This window comes from Salmo salar, chromosome 08 (genome assembly GCF_965601325.2).
Source record: "Salmo salar chromosome 08, fSalSal1, whole genome shotgun sequence".
Lineage (NCBI taxonomy): Eukaryota > Metazoa > Chordata > Actinopteri > Salmoniformes > Salmonidae > Salmo > Salmo salar.
In genome coordinates, this window is record NC_138298.1 from 11544057 (window position 1) to 11563968 (window position 19912).

The 19912-nt window shown below is 43.7% G+C and overlaps 1 protein-coding gene across 1 annotated transcript in view; it reads left to right on the forward strand.

Moving 5' to 3' along the window:
* Positions 1–19912, forward strand: part of LOC106609934 (catenin alpha-2) — a 767831-nt gene that overhangs the window by 150910 nt on the left and 597009 nt on the right. The window contains exons 4-6 of the mRNA XM_045722643.2: positions 8526–8692; positions 11223–11342; positions 16544–16810. Coding sequence (XP_045578599.1) covers positions 8526–8692; positions 11223–11342; positions 16544–16810 — 554 coding nt within the window. The remainder of the gene's footprint in view (positions 1–8525; positions 8693–11222; positions 11343–16543; positions 16811–19912) is intronic.

Genomic DNA, 19912 nt, shown 5'->3' on the forward strand with positions numbered 1-19912 from the left:
GTGGTACCCCCATAGAGACTGCCAGAGGTCCGGACAACATGCCCTTCGATTTGACACATTGAACTCTGTCTGCAAAGTAGTTGAACCAGACGAGGCAGTCATTAGAAAAACCAAAAACCAGTTCTATCTTGACAGAAAAAGTTGTAGTTGGGTATGGAAATCTCTGAATTTTTGGTGGCCTTCCTAAGCCAGGATTCAAACACGGCAGGGACATCAGGGTTGGCGGAGTGTGCTAAAGCAGTGAGTAAAACAAACTTAGGGAGGAGGCTTTTTCGATCACAGAAGTCTTTTTCGATCACAGAAGTCAACAAATGAGGGTGCCTGGGGACACGCAGGGCCTGGGTTTACCTCCACATCACCCGAGGAAGAGAGGAGGAGTAGGATGAGGGTACGGTTAAAAGCTATCAAAACTGGTCGCCTAGAGTGTTGGGGACAAAGAATAAAAGGAGCAGATTTCTGGGCGTTGTAGAATAGATTCAGGGCATAATGTGCAGACAGGGGTATGGTGGGGTGCGGGTACAGCGGAGGTAAGCCCAGGCACTGAGTGATGATAAGAGAGGTTGTATCTCTGGACATGCTGGTTATAATGGGTGAGGTCACCGCATGTGTGGGAGGTGGGACAAAGGAGGCATCAGAGGTATGATGAGTGGAACTAGGGGCTCCATTGTAAACTAAAACAATGATAACTAACCTAAACAACAGTATACAAGGCATAGTGACATTTGAGAGAGACATACAGCGAGGCATAAAGTAATCACAGATATTGATTGGGAGAGCTAGCTAGACAACAACGGGTGAGACAGCAACAGCTGATCAGCTGACGCAACAACAACAGGTAAAATGGCGATGACTGGGCAGAGAGGGTCGGTTAACTTGTTGGGGATAGGGGACAGTATTTGCACGGCCGGATAAAAAACGTACCCGATTTAATCTGGTTACTACTCCTGCCCAGTAACTAGAATATGCATATAATTGTTTGATTTGGATAGAAAACACCCTAAAGTTTCTAAAACTGTTTGAATGGTGTCTGTGAGTATAACAGAACTCATATGGCAGGCCAAAACCTGAGAAGATTCCAAACAGGAAGCGCCCTCTCTGACCATTTCTTGGCCTTCTTTGTCATCTCTATCCAAAACAAAGGATCTCTGCTGTAACGTGACATTTTCTAAGGCTCCCATAGGCTCTCAGAAGGCGCCAGAACGTTGAATGATGACTTTGCAGTCCATGGCTGAAAAACAGTAGCGCATTTGGTAAGTGGTCGATCTGAGAACAATGAGACAGGTGCGTGCGTGCACGTGAAGAGTCCATTTTACTTTCTCAGTCTTTGAACGAAAACAACGACTCCCGGTCGGAATATTATCGCTATTTTACGCGAAAAATCGCATAAAAAATTATTTTAAACAGCGTTTGACATGCTTCGAAGTACGGTAATGGAATATTTAGAAATTTTCTGTCACGAAACACTTCGGATAGTGTCTTGAACGCACTAACAAAACGCCGCTATTTGGATATAACTATGGATTATTTGGAACCAAGCCAACATTTGTTGTTTAAGTAGAAGTCCTGGGAGTGCATTCTGACGAAGAACAGCAAATTTAATCCAATTTTTCTTATAGTAAATCTGAGTTTGGTGAGTACCAAACTTGGTGGGTGTCAAAATAGCTAGCCTGTCATGGCCGGGCTATCTACTCAGAATATTGCAAAATGTGCTTTCACCGAAAAGCTATTTTAAAATCGGACACCGCGATTGCATAAAGGAGTTCTGTATCTATAATTCTTAAAATAATTATGTTTTTTGTGAACGTTTATCGTGAGTAATTTAGTAAATTCACCGGAAGTGTTCGGTGGGAATGCTAGTCACATGCTAGTCACATGCTAATGTAAAAAGCTGGTTTTTGATATAAATATGAACTTGATTGAACAAAACATGCATGTATTGTATAACATAATGTCCTAGGAGTGTCATCTGATGAAGATCATCAAAGGTTAGTGCTGCATTTAGCTGTGGTTTTGGTTTTTGTGACATTATATGCTAGCTTGAAAAATGGGTGTTTCTGGCTGGGTACTCTGCTGACATAATCTAATGTTTTGCTTTCGTTCTAAAGCCTTTTCTTAAATCGCACAGTGTGGTTAGATTAACGAGAGTCTTGTCTTTAAAATGGTGTAAAATAGTCATATGTTTGAGAAATTGAAGTAATAGCATTTCTAAGGTATTATAATATCGCGCCACGGGATTCCACTGGCTGTTGACTAGGGTGGGACGCAAACGTCCCACCTAGCCCAGAGAGGTTAACTACACACAGAGCCTGAGTTCGCGGCTGGGGCCGACAGATAAACAAAAAATAAACAGAATGGAGTACTGTGATTAATGGACAGTCCAGCAGGCATCAGCTATGTAGCCAAGTGATCATAGGGTCCAGGGGGTAGTAATAGATGGAACAGGGAAGCCGCGGAGTAGTCGCTACTATGCTAGCACGCGTGCGACACGTGGTTTAAAGTTAGTAGCCCGGGGCTAGTAGAAGCGTCTGCTCCGACGTCCAACGGAGGCAGGTTGAAGGCACAGCGGATGGAGTATTTGTTGGCAGACCAGTCGTGGTGGTGCGGCGGGGCGCCGTGTCGACAAAGGATCCAAGCCAGATGGCGAAAGAGGCATTGTAGTTGTAGTAATTTAGTTTGCTAGCCGCGAGATGCGCCTGGCTCACGGCTAACTGGTGCTAGCTTCGTGGCAGGGGCATTAGCCACTATAGCCACTCGATAGCAGCGGTGATCCGGTGCCATGGTCCAGAGCTTACAGCAAGGATCCGGTGGAGTAGTGGGTTCTAGCCATGTTTGGGTGGAGTCCCGGTGAACAACTGAGTAGGCCGGGAGGTGGGCCTTAGGGATAGATTCAGTACTAGGTAACTCGGTGGGTGCTAGCTAGCTGTGAAGATCAAGAGTAATGGTCCTGGGATTACGGCAGGAATCCGGCATTGTAGTGGAGAGACTGTCTGATACTGGTAGGCTGGCGAGTATTATCCAGGCTAAACAAAAGGGCTGGTATCTGTGCAGAAGGTAAAGGCCACTAGCAGTGGCTAACAATGACTACATAGCTTGTAGCTGGTTAGCTTCTGATGGCTAGGTGGTTCTTGCTATAAAAATAATTGCAGTTCCGCATCACATTGGGTGAGGCAGGTTACCGGAAGGTATAATTGAATTAAAATGGAAAAGAGACTGAAAATAAAATTCAAATATATACAAAAAAAGACGAAAAATACAAAAGTACACGAGAGGACGAACAAAACACGTCTGCACTGCTACGCCATCTTGGTTTATTTGTAATACTTTTGAATGGCACTGTACAGTTGAAGTCGTAAGTTTACATACACCTTAGCCAAATACATTTTAACTCAGTTTTTCACAATTCCTGACATTTAATCCTAGTTAAAATTCCCTGTCTTACGTCAATTAGGATCACCACTTTATTTTAAGAATGTGAAATGTCAGAATAATAGTATAGGGAATGATTTATTTCAGCTTGTATTTCTTTCATCACATTTCTAGTGGGTCAGATGTTTACATACACTCAATTAGTATTTGGTAGCATTGTCTTTAAATTGTTTAACCTGGGTCAAATGCTTCGGGTAGCCTTCCACAAGCTTCCCACAATAAGTTGGGTGAATTTTGGCCAATTCCTCCTGACAGAGCTGATGTAACTGAGTCCAGGTTTGTAGGCCTCCTTGCTTGCACACGCTTTTTCAGTTCTGCCCACAAATTTTCTATACTATTGAGGTCAGGGCTTTGTGATGGCCACTCCAATATCTTGACTTTTTTGTCCTTAAACCATTTTGCCACAACTTTGGAAGTATGCTTGGGGTCATTGTCCATTTGGAAGACCCATTTGCTACCAAGCTTTAACTTCCTGACTGATGTCTTGAGATGTTGTTTCAATATATCCACATAATTTTCCTTCCTCATGGTGCCATCTATTTTGTGAAGTGCACCAGTCCCTCTTGCAGCAAAGCACCCCAACAACATGATGCTGCCACCCCCGTGCTTCATGGTTGGGATGGTGTTCTTCGGCTTGCAAGCCTCCCCCTCTTTCCTCCAAACGTAACAATGGTCATTATGGCCAAACAGTTCTATTTTTGTTTCATCAGACCAGAGGACATTTAAAAAAATAATAATACAACCTTTGTCCCCATGTGCAGTTGCAAACCGTAGTCTGGCTTTTTTATGGCGGTTTTGGAGAAGTGGCTTATTTCTTGCTGAGCGGCCTTTCAGGTTATGTTGATATAGGACTCGTTTTACTGTGGATATAGATACTTTTGTGCCCGTTTCCTCCAGCATCTTCACAAGTTCCTTTGCTGTTGTTCTGGGATTGATTTGCACTTTTCGCACCAAAGTACGTTCATCTCTAGGAGACAGAACGTGTCTCCTTTCTGAGCGGTATGATGGCTGCGTGGTCCCATGGTATTTATACTTGCATACTATTGTTTGTACAGATGAACGTGGTACCTTCAGGTGTTTGGAAATTGCTCCCAAGGATGCAGCAGACTTGTGGAGGTCTAAAAAAAAATTCTGAGGTCTTGGCTGATTTCTTTTGATTTTTCCTTGATCTCAAGCAAAGAGGCACTGAGTTTGAAGGTAGGCTTTGAAATACATCCACAGGTACACCTCCAATTGACTCAAATTATGTCAATTAGACTATCAGAAGCTTCTAAAGCCATGACATCATTTTCTGGAATTTTCAAAACTATTTAACGGCACAGTCAACTTAGTGTATGTAAACTTCTGACCCACTGGAATTGTGATACAGTGAATTATAAGTGAAATAATCTGTCTGTAAACAATTGTTGGAACAATTACTTGTGTCATGCACAAAGTAGATGTCCTAACCGACTTGCCAAAACTATAGTTTGTTAACAGGAAATGTGTGGAGTGGTTGAAAAACTAGTTTTAATGACTCCAACCTAAGTGTATGTAAACTTCCGACTTCAACTGTATGTGTGCGTGTGTCCCTTGAATATTTATGTGTGTGTTCACACTTGACCTTTCACTGTTAATGGGAAAGCTCTCTCCTCATGAGGAAACAAATCAATCAGACTGAATCCCTGGCTGCCAATGGGACCAGGAAGAACTAGCTAACTGACCTTGAGCTATAGGACAGTACAGTAGACACAGTCACACCCCAGTGGGGGGGAACAGAAATCTCCACAATCCACATCACATTATGTCCCATTATAAGGTATAGACTACAGCAGGGTGTATGCGTCCCAAAGTTGCCCGAGTGAAAAGTAGTGCACTATAAAGGGGATCGAGTGCCATTTGGGAGACGGTGAGAGAGGATATTGCCGACACTGACAGGGCACTATTTTAGGAGATTAGAGTTGTAAATGTTGTCTGATTCTCTATTCGAAAGACTAATTCATGACAGTAACAGTCCTTTATTGAAGGATCAACCGCTACTTTGAATGTACGTTTGTTCGTGTCTTTTTAAGTTATATAGTCACAAGGAACAGTGTCAAGAACTACCATACGTGGAGCTTTTAATCTGAAAGCCCACTTCCAGTTCACCCATTTTAGGTTCCCACTGCCTGAAGATCATAGTGGCATTTTATTTGTTTTTCGTCTGGAGAAAAAGTGAAAAGATAGTTAACGTTCTCACTCTGTATTTATGGAGAATTCTGCCTGGCAAATGGAACAGGAGCCAGCAGGAGTACTGTGTGGAAAGAGACGTCCTTGCCAATAAACCCTTTAAGCTAAAGGTTATTTTAACAGTGTGCAGCCCGAGCCCCCATAAAACCTATAATCTTGTCTATAACCCTCTGAGTCCTATCGTCCAATCGTCTCCTCTATCACCTCTCATCTCCTCCTGATTAAATTATGGAAGCTGATTTCAGACTGCGGGGATTCACTAAGCCCACCAAACTGTCACACACACACACACACACACACACACACACACACACACACACACACACACACACACACACACACACACACACACCCACACACACACACACACACACACACACACACACGCCTGTCTCATCACTGTCCTGGAAGAATGAGTTATGATGACTCACTTAAAAGTGTGTGTGTGTGTGTGTGTGTGATCTATGGATTTATCTGTACTTTTCATCAGGTGACATAAGCCACTGATGCCCCCCTTGGGCTTTAAGGGGTGACAGTCAATGTAATCAGTCTGTGGTTTATGAATGAGAAGGCCTCAGACAGAGAGAGCATTCCCTAGTGAGGCAAGCTCGGCTCTGTCTGAGGTTAGACTGTTCCCATATCTGTTTGTGCTGGTGTCACAATGACAATTAGAGTTGGCAAGACAGCACAAACAGATCTAGGATCAGGCTAGTCTGAGGTGACTCCTAATTACCTCTCTTGATCCACAGACTGGGGTTTACATGGGAGCCACTGTGGGATATACCACTAGTGCCAGCAGAAATAACTGCACTCTGTCTAGGACTATGCTATGGCTTTCCCTTACATGAACCAAGATGGTTTGCATTTTATCTGTCATACAGAATACTTGTTCTCTAAGGCAGACATATACGATGTACAGATAAAGTGTGATAAAGGAGTTACACACAAACACAACTCCTTCTCCTCTGCTCTCTGTTCTCTCTATGGATTCCACATGGTTTTCTGGGATACGTCACTACCACCTCCGGCCTCCTGTGGTTGTGTGGGCCATGCAAGAGGAGGTTACTGCTATGCAACCACCACCACAGGGCTCAAACAGGGATATTTTCAGCTCACCTCCACCACTCAGGAAGAGACAAAATGGTTTCCTGGTTTCCTATCGTGTTGATGTAATGTAGATTAAGATTGCGACACACTGCACACACGGAGGGAAGTTCAGGCTAGGAAGTCTACACTTAATGCTAAACGTGCAGTACAACACGTAAATACTGGTGTAGATACATGCACATGGGAATACAGTGCCTTCAGAAAGTATTCACACCCCTTTAATTTTTCAACATTTTGTTGTTACAAAGTGATATTCAAATTTATTTAATTGTCACTAGACAAAATGTATGAAAAATGAAACAGTAATATATCTTAATTCGATAAGTATTCAACCCCCTGAGTCAATAGTTAGAAGCACATTGCAAAACGCCAAACAAACTAAATTTCCAAAACAAACCACGTGCCCATGCAAGTCATTTGTTTATTTGACAAAATGCTCACAAAACTGTTAAATCCATTTATGATTATTATGAAGTATCACTTGTGTGTCCCAATCCTCATATTACTTTTGCATTAGTCTTCCAACAACATACGGGTGGAAACAGCGCAATAGCCACTCTAACTGAATAGGTTATATTCAGTAGCCTATATCCCCGGAATAGCCCCCTTCTCCCCTAATCTGTATCGGATGCGCTCATAAATGCGCTGCTACTCACAGAATGTTTCAGAGATCTCAAGTTGTAATGCTGCGTGCATTTCATCAAATGCTCGCAGTCAAACAACCATAGTTGAAAAAACTCAAGCATACCCATAACATGATGCAGCCACCACCATACTTGAAAATATGAAGAGTGGTACACAGTGATGTGTTGGGTTGGATTTGCCCCGAACATAAAGCTTTGTATTCAGGCCATAACGTTATTTTCTTTGCCACATTGTTTGCAGTTTCACCTTAATGCCTAATGCCTTGTTGCAAACAGGTTGCATGTTTTGGAATGTTTGTATTCTGTACAGGCTTCCTTCTTTTCACTCTGTCAATTAGGTTAGTATTGTGGAGTAACTACAATGTTTTTGATCAATCCTCAATTTTCTCCTATCACAGCCGTTAACTGTTGCAAAGTCACCATTAGCCTGAGAAGTTTCCTTCCTCTCCGGCAACTGAGTTAGGAGGGATACCTGTATCTTTGCAGTGACTGGGTGTATTGATACACCATCCACATTGTAATGAATAACTTCACCATGCTCAAATGGATATTCAATGCCTGCTACCAATAGGTGCCCTTCTTTGCGAGGAATTGGAAAACCTCCCTGGTCTTTGTGGTTGAATCTGTGTTTGAAATTCACTGCTCAAAGGAGGGACTTATATGTGTGGGTACAGAGATGAGGCAGTCATTCAAAAAACATGTTAAACCCTATGGGAAGTGAAAGTAGATAAGGATTAAAGGTTGTTAAAACAGAAAGAACTTGACGGATAAGTTTAGAAATTAATTCCCACTGATTAAGGTAAGGGTTAAGGTTTGGGAAGAGTTTAAAACAGAAACAAATGAAATAAGTAAAAAGGGGTGAACCTGCAATCCTTAGAACCGAAGTGTGTGGTTTTAGCCCTTCCTCTATATCCCCATCCACAACACCCTAGCAAGCCGCGAGCCTACTAGATGGTAATACATGCTCATGTTGCCCCTAGTGGAGGCTTCTCCCGATCTCCCGATGTCCTGGGGACCTGGAAAAACGTTGAATACTGAAGTCTATCTGGTGTGATATTTCTGCTGACCCTCCTCCAACCTCAGCCACATCTCACTCTCTCTCTCGCTCTCTTTCTGTCTCACTCTAATCCCCCTCTGCAGGTGATTCAATGCGCGTGGCCTCCCAGGAGTTTGCTGACGACCCTTGCTCCTCAGTGAAGCGCGGCACCATGGTGAGGGCTGCCCGCGCCCTGCTCTCCGCCGTCACCCGCCTGCTCATCCTCGCCGACATGGCCGACGTCATGAGGTTGCTGGCCCACCTGAAAATCGTAAGTAACTCATAGTCTACGACTACTCTATAACTATGTCCTTTTGCTCTTCTTCACTGATACAAGGGACACATCTCCATGGCCTTTAAGTGGCATCCGCTCCTTGTCTCATCCGGAATGGACAACACTAGACTATTGAGATTGAGATGCACCCCATCCCATGGGATTTATTCTGAAGTGATAGTGAAGTTTGTGCGTTGTCACCCCATGCTTCCAATGGCTTGATTAAGCACCTACGGTGGAACTTATGCATCTGAGTACAAACCTTGGTCTAGGACCCTATCATTCAAAGTCTGACAAAGTTTCTCTCGAGTAACCTCTTAACTTTTATTCAAACGCTGTGAACGACGGTGGTCTTTAAAAAGGCTGTTTGAAGTCGCTGTCGGTTAGTCTGCATATCTTTAAACGCGCCACAGAGAGGCTCCCCTACCAGCTACAAAGTCAGCTGGCCTTTGTAGATAGACCCAGCAGGACACACACACACACACACACACACACACACACACACACACACACACACACACACACAGGCACACACACTCACACAAACTCTCACGCGCGCGCACATGGACGCATGCACAAGTGCGCGCACACACACACACACACACATACACACACTCCCAACCCCCGTAGAGTTTCAGGGTGAGCCAACCACTACTCTACCAAATTCCCCCCCCCCACACACACACACACACACACACACACACACACACACACACACACACACACACACACACACACACACACACACACACACACCTCTCCCTTCCCTTACTGTAAGTGAAAGAGCAAGGTGGCTAAAAATCGTAAGATAACACAAGGGCTTTCATATGCCTTTGGCGATCAACAGGGACATACTGTATATAGTCAGGCTACAGAATAGTCAGCAACTTCAGTAAGTACAGTAGAGTCACCGTGTCCTCTTAGTTAAGGGCCCTGGTCAGAGTAGTGCACTAAATAGAGAATAGTGTGCCATTTAGGATGCATCCAGGATACATATTTTCTCTTCACCTAGTATGTGGAAGAACACTGTATCAAAACACACTAGGAGTTCAAATGCCTTTGGTGATCCATAGAGGCATTTCTGGACATCTTCAGTGAGTAATGTCCCCATGTCCTGTCCCATCCCCTCCCCAGGGTATCCCAGCATGCCCTGCTCTAATCCACAGCGCCACTGATCACCACTGATCACCACTGAACCCTGGGAGCTTTACGTTCTACCTGGGCCGTACATTAGCATATAGATGAGCCAGAACCTCAGTAGTAGAACACACACACACACACACACACACACACACACACACACACACACACACACACACACACACACACACACACACACACACACACACATAGGCACACAGGCACACACTCACACAACCTCTCACGCGCACACACATGGACGCATGCACACACACACACACACACTCACACACACACACACACACACACACACACACACACACACACACATGCACCTGATGTGATATCAGAGTCCACTGATGTATACCCGCTATAAGGAACAAGGAGATATCAACCACACGTACTGTACATGTCACACCGCTTGGATAGAAGTGTAATTAAGCCTATATGTTTACAGGACACATACAGATCACAAGTTAGGATTCTGTCTGTAGTGCTTTCATTGTGATCCAGTGCAGTGCTGGTACAACTGCCCAGACCTACACACACACTCTCAGACGGTTCATCTTCTAGAACATTTAGGGTGTCCCCGGGAGCCGAGAGGGGGCTTAACTCCAGTCTGTGCCTAAGCTTCTCATCAAAGGCCACTTACGAGTTATCTCTCTCTCTCTCCTTCTCTCTATTTCTCTCTTTCTTCTCTCTATTTCTATCTCTCTTTTCTCTCTCTTTCCTCTCTCTCTCTTTTCCAAAGCTCTCTCTCATTCTCCTGCTCTCTCTCACTCTCTCTTTCCAATACAGCCTCTGTCTGCACTTTCATAATGGCTACAGAAAGTAGTTTAGAATAAGAATGGACCTCCACATACAGGGATGCGGATCGCTAAAAGGGGACCATTTAAAAAAAAAAAATCACAAGTTAATGGCCACACACACAAAAAAAAGTTCTGGTAGCAATTACAAAGAAGTGAAAATTAATTTTGGTCCAGCCAAGCAAAGTGCCTTATTATTTTTCATACGGATGATTTTATTTGATCACCCTGTTGCAGGAGGCACATTTTAAACTTGTAGTGTATTTGAGGTTTAAAACAGGTTCTGAAGTTTTGTAATTTTCCCTTAGAAATTTCAGACTAGAGTTTTTTCAACCCCTACAAAAATGTCCATTAATTATAATCCATGTAATAATTCACATTTCATGTTGCTGGAGGATTAAATTGATGCTCAAATTGAGATCCTACATCTGTAGCTGAAGTTTTGTCTCTTAATGAAAATACTTAATGGAAAGCCGTAAGGTAGGCTAGCTATGTCCATAAACGTTTTGCAAATGTTAAATATCTGTGTCTCCATGTTTCCGTGCGTGCGTGTGTGTGTGTGTGTGGTGTGCATGTGACAGGTGGAGGAGGCCCTGGAGGCAGTGAAGAATGCCACCAATGAGCAGGACCTTGCCAACCGCTTCAAGGAGTTTGGCAAGGAGATGGTGAAGCTCAACTATGTGGCTGCCCGCAGACAGCAGGTAACACACACACACACACACTCACACTACAGGTAATTGTCAAATATGTCATATTCCACACCAGGCTCCATGAGCTTGTATCACAGATAAATGGGAAACCAAGCTTTGCAGGAGACTGCACACATACACACACACACACACACACACACACACACACACACACACACACACACACACACACACACACACACACACACACACACACACACACACACACACACACACACACACACACACACACACACAGACACACACACACACACACACACACACACACACACACACACACACACACACACACACACACACACACACACACACACACACATACACACACACACACACACACACACACACACACACACACACACACACACACACACACCTGTACCTCCAGCCCCTGTACCTCTAACCATCAGTGATGTGTTAAACCTCGAGACGATTAGATCCAGCCAGGGGAACTTTAAAGAGAAACCAGTATCGAGGCAGACGCATTAAAAACAGATAGAGACAGAGAGCCCTTCGGCTCTTACCAAGACACAGCGAGAACACTGATTCTCTATCATAGCAGGACATCACACGCACGCTTTCACACACACGCACAGAGCAAGCCGACATCACACCACTGCCTCTATAGCTAGCCTAGGGAGAGGGAAATGACTCTGCTCCCAGCACCAAGCTGGGCTCTCGGTCATAACCAAACGCCTTCTCCAAAGCACGTTTAAATGCTGAGCTGTATCCGTGACTGTGCCATAGCACACCGTTACTGACTGAGGAATGACTGAGGGTGCGTCTCAAATGGCACACTGCTTTTGAGCAGGGCCCATAGAGGTCTGGTCAAAAGTAGTGCACTATATACTTCCCTGACTTTTTGAGCTGTTTAGGAGGGATATCACACCTGGCACAGTCTCTGTTTTTCCTGCCGTTCAAAGTCTGGTTACGGGGGGTGGCTTGGGTCTAAAATGATTGTGTGAGCCTTGCGGAGGGCCCTGACCTTAAAGATCTCATCCAGGCCTGTCTGTTTGACTCCAGTACCTTGCTTGCTGTGGTGATAATCCTTCTCATCATATTTCTCTGGCTGACAGTGGTATTGCCAAACCAACAAACAGTACGAAAAGTTAAAATCCTCTCAATGAAAGATTTGTAAAACAGAGTCAGTATAGTACAGTCTACATTAAAAGATCCCAGCTTTTTGACAAAGTACAGTCTCTGTTGGCTCTTGTTGTAGATCAGGTCTGTACATTTACTCCACTGAAGCTTGTTGTCCAAGAGGACACCCAGATATTTGTATTCCTCTACAATCTCTATGTTCTGACATCTGATAGATGTTGCGGAAGTAGGTGTTGTACTCTTCCTGAAGTCTATGCACATCTCTTTGGTCTTATTGGTATTGAGGACCAAGTGTGATTCATCACACCACTCTACAAAGTCATTTAGGACCGGGCCATGGTGTTCCTCGTCATCATGCAACAGGCTGATCAAGGCAGGGTCATCAGCGAACTTAACGAGGTGTCTGTCAGGATGGGAACTAGTATAACTATTAGTGTACCAGATGTACAGGAGTGGGGACAAAACACATCCCTGAAGAGAGCCTGTGTTGGTGGTGCGTATGTCCGACACGTGGAGACCTACTTGTGACCGCTGGCTCAGGAAGTCCAACAACCACAAAACCAGCCCCACATTTAAGGAGAAGTCCTGAAAGTGTCTCTGTGCCAGAATGTAAGGCTGGATTGTGTTGAAGGCAGAAGAAAAGTCAACAAACAGAACCCTGACATGGGATTTGGCGTCCTCTAGATGTCTGTAGACCATGTTGAGGAGAGTACACCCTCTAGGTGCCTATAGACCATGTTGAGGAGAGTACACCCTTTAGATGTCTGTAGACCATGTTGAGGAGAGTAAGAATGGCATCATCAACTCTTCTGCTGGGCTGATAGGCAAACTGAAACGGGCCGAGGAGATTCTCGGAGGCGCTGAAAACATTACTTTTCACAATTTTCTCAAGGCATTTCATTACTAAGGATGTCAAGGCGACAGGGCCGTAGTCATTCAGCACATAGGGATTAGATGCTTTAGGAATGTGTATAATTATTGAGTTTTTCCACAGTACTGGCACATGTTGCTGGTCGAGGGAGGATTGGAAAATGTCACTAAAAACACCAGCCAATTGTTTAGCACAGTGCTTTAACACCTGTCCACTTATTTTGTCTGGGCCTGGGCTTTTGTGTGCGTTACGTCCCCTGAACAACTTTAAAACATCAGCCAGTTTGTAATGATGCTTCCATTGGTTTTACCTCCGACACAAAGTTGTCTGATTTCAAATCTTGAGAAGAAAACATTCAGTTTATTAGCCATGTTCTGGCCCTCATGTCTCCCAAGGACAGCATTGGTTTTTCCCCTGCCTACTGTATGTGGGGAGCGTTAGCCATGGATTTCATCCTTGGCCAGGCCACCCTTGAGTTTCCTGGGGAGAGGGTCCTCTCCACCCTTTGCTTGTATGTCTCCTTGTCCACCAGTATCTGTCTTTTGATCTCACGTTGTACATCTCTTAAAGCCTGTCTATCAACCTCAGCATAAACTGCCTTCTTCCTAGTAGTGATTTTAGGTGTTTTGATACCCAAGGCTTATTGTTAGGGAAGCTTTTACAGGTTTTAGCAGGCACAACTGACTCAACACAGAAGTTTACATAGTCTGAAATAACATCTGTGAGTTCATCAAGATCAGAGCTGCTGTCCTCAAATACAGCACCTCCCACATAGTACAGTCAAACCACCCCTGGAGACAAGTGATACTGTTGTCGTTCTCAACAGTTTTAACTGTGGGTTTCTCCCTCTCCAGGAGCCGACAGTAGGTTGGCCTGAGGTAGACCACATTGTGGTCTGATGTCCCCAGGGGAGGTCTGGTGGTGGCAGAGAAATCATTTGGTATTGTCCCATAGCACGAATCAAGAGTCTTATTTTTCCTAGTGTGATATTTCACATACTGGTGGTACGTGCGCAGGACTTTGTGCAAAGTACAGTTGTTAAAATCCCCTAAAATAAATGTGGTTGCGTCGGGGGAGATGGATTCCAGTTTCTGTGACAGATTATAGATAATCTCTGATGCTTTTGTTATATTAGCTTTTGGGTGAATGTACACAACGGTAACAAACAATTGAGGGAACTCACGGGGCAGATAGTAGGGTCGCAGTGACACAGAAAGCAGTTCAATGTCGGGGGTACAGAGTCTCTTACCAGGATGGATGTACACCACTGGTCCCTGACAAGCAGGCAGACGCCCCCGACGTGATGTTTCCCTGTGACGGTCAGATCACGGTCCTCTCTGACCTAGAGTGATTCCCATATAGGGAATAGGGTGCAATTTGGGACACATGCTGAAAGAGTTGAGCTGCCGTCTCTCGGTTGATTGACTCACATCTCTCTGTCCCTGGAAATGCCTCTTAAACATGGACCATGGAATAATAATTTAGAATTCAGGGGAAATTATTCATGTCTTTGAGTGCTTTCTTAAAGCTCCACTAAGTTTGGGTACTTTTTGGAAGTGGCACATAGTTGAGGGAATGCTTTTTACCTTTCTTAGAAGTAAATAGGATGTGTTAAGTGAGAACACTTAATAATGAATATGTCGAGTTTTGACAGGAAATCTGTAATAAATAATGTGTTATGCGCTCAGTCGAACTGTTGGGTCACGCAAGGTGCGCTGTTCAAGGGGACCGACTTGACATAAAATAACTTTCTTCATATCAAGAAGGTCTGCCTATCAAGGCTTTATGGTGTTTGAATAGAATATGAGTAGACATATCGAAGGAAGCCCATGCAGTTAAAAGTCTCAAGGTTCAACTTTCAATCAACACATATCTTGTGCCCACAATAATGGTATGTGACGATTCATTTGAGTGTGTTTAATTAAATATTCAGCCTTCGTTTGGATAGTATCCCGAGGGTCAGACCAGATGTCAAATCCTCTCTAACTGATTTCAAGCAAAGTGAAAGTACCCTTTGAACAAAGTTATAGTACCTCTAACTTTTCAAATCAATTCCAATACTGCTACAAAACAAAAGTAAAATGAGTTTTGTATGTTAGTAAAATTCTGCAGGTTTGCTATATAACCTGTGCTGAGGTCTGGTCTGAGTATATGCAGCATGTCCTAACACATATACAACATTTCCTAAATCGTATATAACATTTCCTAAACAGTATACAACCTTTCCTAACCAATATACACTGAGTATAACAAACATTAGAAACACCTTTCTAATACTGAGTTGCACCCCCCCCCCCATTTTGCCAGCAGAACAGCCTTAATTTGTCGAAAGCACTCCACAGGGATGCTGGCCCATGTTGACTCCAATGCTTCACACAGTTGTGTCAAGTTGGCTGCATGTCCTTTGGGTGATGGACCATTCTTGACACACAGGAAACTGTTCAGCGTGAAAAACTCAGCAGCGTTGCAGTTCTTGATGCAAACTGGTCTGGCACCTACCACCATACCCTGTTCAAAGACCCTGAAATATTTAGTCTTGCCCATTCACCCTCTGAATGGCACACATACACAATCCATGTCTATATCGTCTCAAGGCTTAAAAATCCTTCTTTAATCTGTCTCCTCCCCTTGATCTACACTGATTGAAGTGGATTTAACGAGTGACATCAATAAGGGATCATAGCTTTCACCTGGTCAGTCTTTGTCTTGGAAAGACCAGGTGTCCTTAATGTTTTGTATACTCAGTGTATAACATTTCCTAAACAGTATACATTTCCTAACCAGTATATAACATTTCCTAAACAGTATAGATTTTAGAAACAGTATACATGTCCTAAACAGTATACAACATTTCCTAACCAGTATATAGCATTTCCTGACCAGTATATAACATTTCCTAAACAGTATACATTTCCTAACCAGTATACATTTCCTAACCAGTATATAACATTTCCCAAACAGTATACATTTCCTAACCAGTATATAACATTTCCCAAACAGTATACATTTCCTAACCAGTATATAACATTTCCTAAACAGTATACATTTGCTAACCAGTATATAACATTTCCTAACCAGTATATAACATTTCCTGACCAGTATATAGCATTTCCTGACCAGTATATAACATTTCCTGACCAGTATATAGCATTTCCCAACCAGTATATAACATTTCCTGACCGGTATATAACATTTCCTAACTCCCCCGTCTCGCCTTCAGGAGCTGAAAGACCCCCAGTGCCGGGACGAAATGGCAGCTGCGCGTGGTGCCCTGAAGAAGAACGCCACCATGCTCTACACGGCCTCGCAGGCCTTCCTGCGCCACCCGGACGTGGCGGCCACGCGCGCCAACCGCGACTACGTCTTCAAGCAGGTGCAGGAGGCCATCGGGGGCATCAGCAGTGCCGCTCAGGCCACCTCGCCCGGCGACGAGAAGCACGGCCACGCTGGCATCGGCGAGCTGGCCGCGGCCCTCAACGAGTTTGACGTGAGTATCATAACCTATTTCGCTCTTTCGCTCTCCCCAGCCCCATGATAAAAGTCGGGAAGCGTTGTATGGAGTTCTATGGAGTCTGCAAGACTGTGGGTCTGGCTGGGGTGTATTTATAAGGCTGTTGCCCAGGTGGGTCCCAGGCAGTGGTTTCCCTTTCCTTTCCTTCCTCTCTTTGATGACCGCTGCCTCGTCTCTGCGCTCTGTGGCTACATCACAAGTATTAGCCTTGTCTCCATGTGTTTTCCAAAAAAAGGGCAACCGTTCTGGCAAAACGGATTTGAAACGGACTCCTGTATTGTATTGATACACTTTTCAGGTGAACGCGTTTGAGTGTTTGACAGTTGTACAGAGTACTTTAAACTTGATCTACTCCACTGTACTGTACACCCATGGGCTTGCACATTGAATGTACAGTGAATGCCACTGACTAACATTACCACTGAAACCATCCAGTGATATACACTCACCTTCTGTCATCACATGTCCCCAAAGCCTCTAAAGATATGGAGTCAGAGAGACTTTTGCCTTCTTTTTCGACAAACTGCTTGGGTTGTCTCTGTTGCCTTGGCATTCACAACCCATTTTTTGACACCCTTTTAATTACATACAACATGATGAATTGCTACCTGCAACCACAGCCGACAATTATATCAGACCATGAATTATTCAACTAACATTTGCAAAGGGAGAGAGTCACACAGGCGTACTAACACATGCACACACACACACCCACACAAACACTAACACATGCACACACACAAACCCACACAAACACTAACACATGCACACACACACACACCCACACAAACACTAACACATGCACACACACAAACCCACACAAACACTAACACATGCACACACACACACCCACACAAACACTAACACATGCACACACACATGCACAACACACACACCCACACAAACACTAACACATGCACACCTACACACCCACACAAACACTAACACATGCACACACACAGACACACCCACACACGCACAACACACACAGACACACGCACAACACACACAGACACACGCACACACTTCCGTTTCCCACCTCAGGTGTGTGTGACTGACTTTCCCATATTCATCTCTTCAGTCTTTTGATTCCCCAACATAGCCTGCAATACCACACATGCATATTGTCTGTTATTTTCTTTGTGATGATATTATTAACAGTAACTTTGACAGATGACTTAATTCACCTGCGTATGGCTGGGCATTTTCAAACATCGCTATTTGATCAAAGGATTATTCTGAGGCAGGTAATTTACAAGCTTAAAAAATGCCACATCAGCAGATAAGTCAATGTACATTATTGTGAATGTCCTATCTAGTGTACTACTTTTGACCAGAGCCCTATGATCACTATATAGGGAATAGGGTGCCATGCAACCCTGCTGTTTTCATTCATCTCTGTATGTGATCTTTAAATAAACTTCCCTTTAAGTACACACACTGGCAGCACTGGAGGAATACATAGATTACAAGGATGTTTCTAAATATTATTACTAACCTGTACATTCCAGAATGGTATATTCCAGAATGGGTTCTGCTGCTTAGAGAAATATGACTAAATGCTGTCACCTAGTGGCCAAGGACTATAAATACACAGTAGACTGATAATTGATAACAGTGGATTGAATTCAGAGCAGTGCCCATCTCGGAGTAGGAGTGCTGATCTAGGATCAGCTCCCCAATGTCCATGTCATCTTATTCATTATGATCTAAAAGGCTAAACTGCTCACAGATCTATACTCAAGACTCTGACAGACTTTATGAATAAGGGCCCGGCACGTGCTGTGAAATTTTAGAGCGGGACTGTTTGTTGTTATACTGACAATACATGGACTTTGATTACGGCTTTGATTAAATTAAAACGCAATTCAACATTCTTCATGAAATATTTTGCCATTTAGCAGATGCTCTTACCCAGAGCAACTAGAATGAAGTGCCTTTCTCTGCATTTCAAACCAGCGACCTTTTGGTTACTGGCCCAACGTTCTTAACCGCTAGGCTACCTGCCACCACGTTTAAGTTACATACTAATAAGCAGGCAAAATATTTTGAGGGAAAATATTGAAAAAGTCATAATGTCTGATGTCGCTGGTTTGATTGATTGGGCATGTATTATTGACATTATAGTTAGAAGCGTGGCTTTGAATACGTTAGCAGCTTTTAATGTGTTTCTGTTTAATTGATCTGATAGCGTTCCGTATCATGAGGGTATTATGCCTGACGTGTAAAGTGGTTGTCTCAGATTTAATTAGGTTGTAGGGCAACAACAACAAAAAGATCACTTGTGTGTTATCCTTTGGGTTGGCTAGCATACCATGTGGTTTGTGGTACTGTTAAGGCATCTGCATGCTTCCCACCCGGAACAGCTCGGGAACAGTTTGTGCATGTACTACGACAACATTTTGTGACATTTCTGTTTGTTTTGGTCTTCGGCAAGAGGTTTTTTTTCAGCTGTTTGTGCTCTACATTTTTCTCGAGGTAAGCCGAAGTCTGATAGCCGAAGTCTACGCCCCTTTGTCGGTCAACAGTAGGGATTCTTCAATAAAGTCTGTCGTTATTCAACGAGAAACGACTCGTTTTCATTCACGTTTTTTTCACTTGAGAAACACCTGCACCAAACATCTTAGTTAGATGTAAAATTGTACGACTAAGATCTCCTCTGCAAAAACATCAAAATGAATGACAGATTTATTGAGTTATCTTACATGGATTCTACAGCGTCTCAAGATGGACAAACAGTACTATTGCCACGACTTTCTCGTTTTTCAAGGGAACTTAATATGCAGACCACAGGAGGCTGCTTAGGGGAGAACGGCTCATAATAATGGCTGGAACGGGAGCGAATGAATTGGCATCAGTTGGTATTTGGTATTTGGTTTGATTGGTATTTGATACCATTTCACATATTCCGTCTCAGCCATTACCATTGTCCCCAATTAATGTGCTACCAACCTCCTGTGATGCAGACACCTTTACAGGGTATGATGTGCTGTATATAGACTACAGGTAGACCGTTAGGTGAATTTCATTTGTATTATAGTGACCCCATGTGGCGAAATTGAGAATTGCAAGCATGTC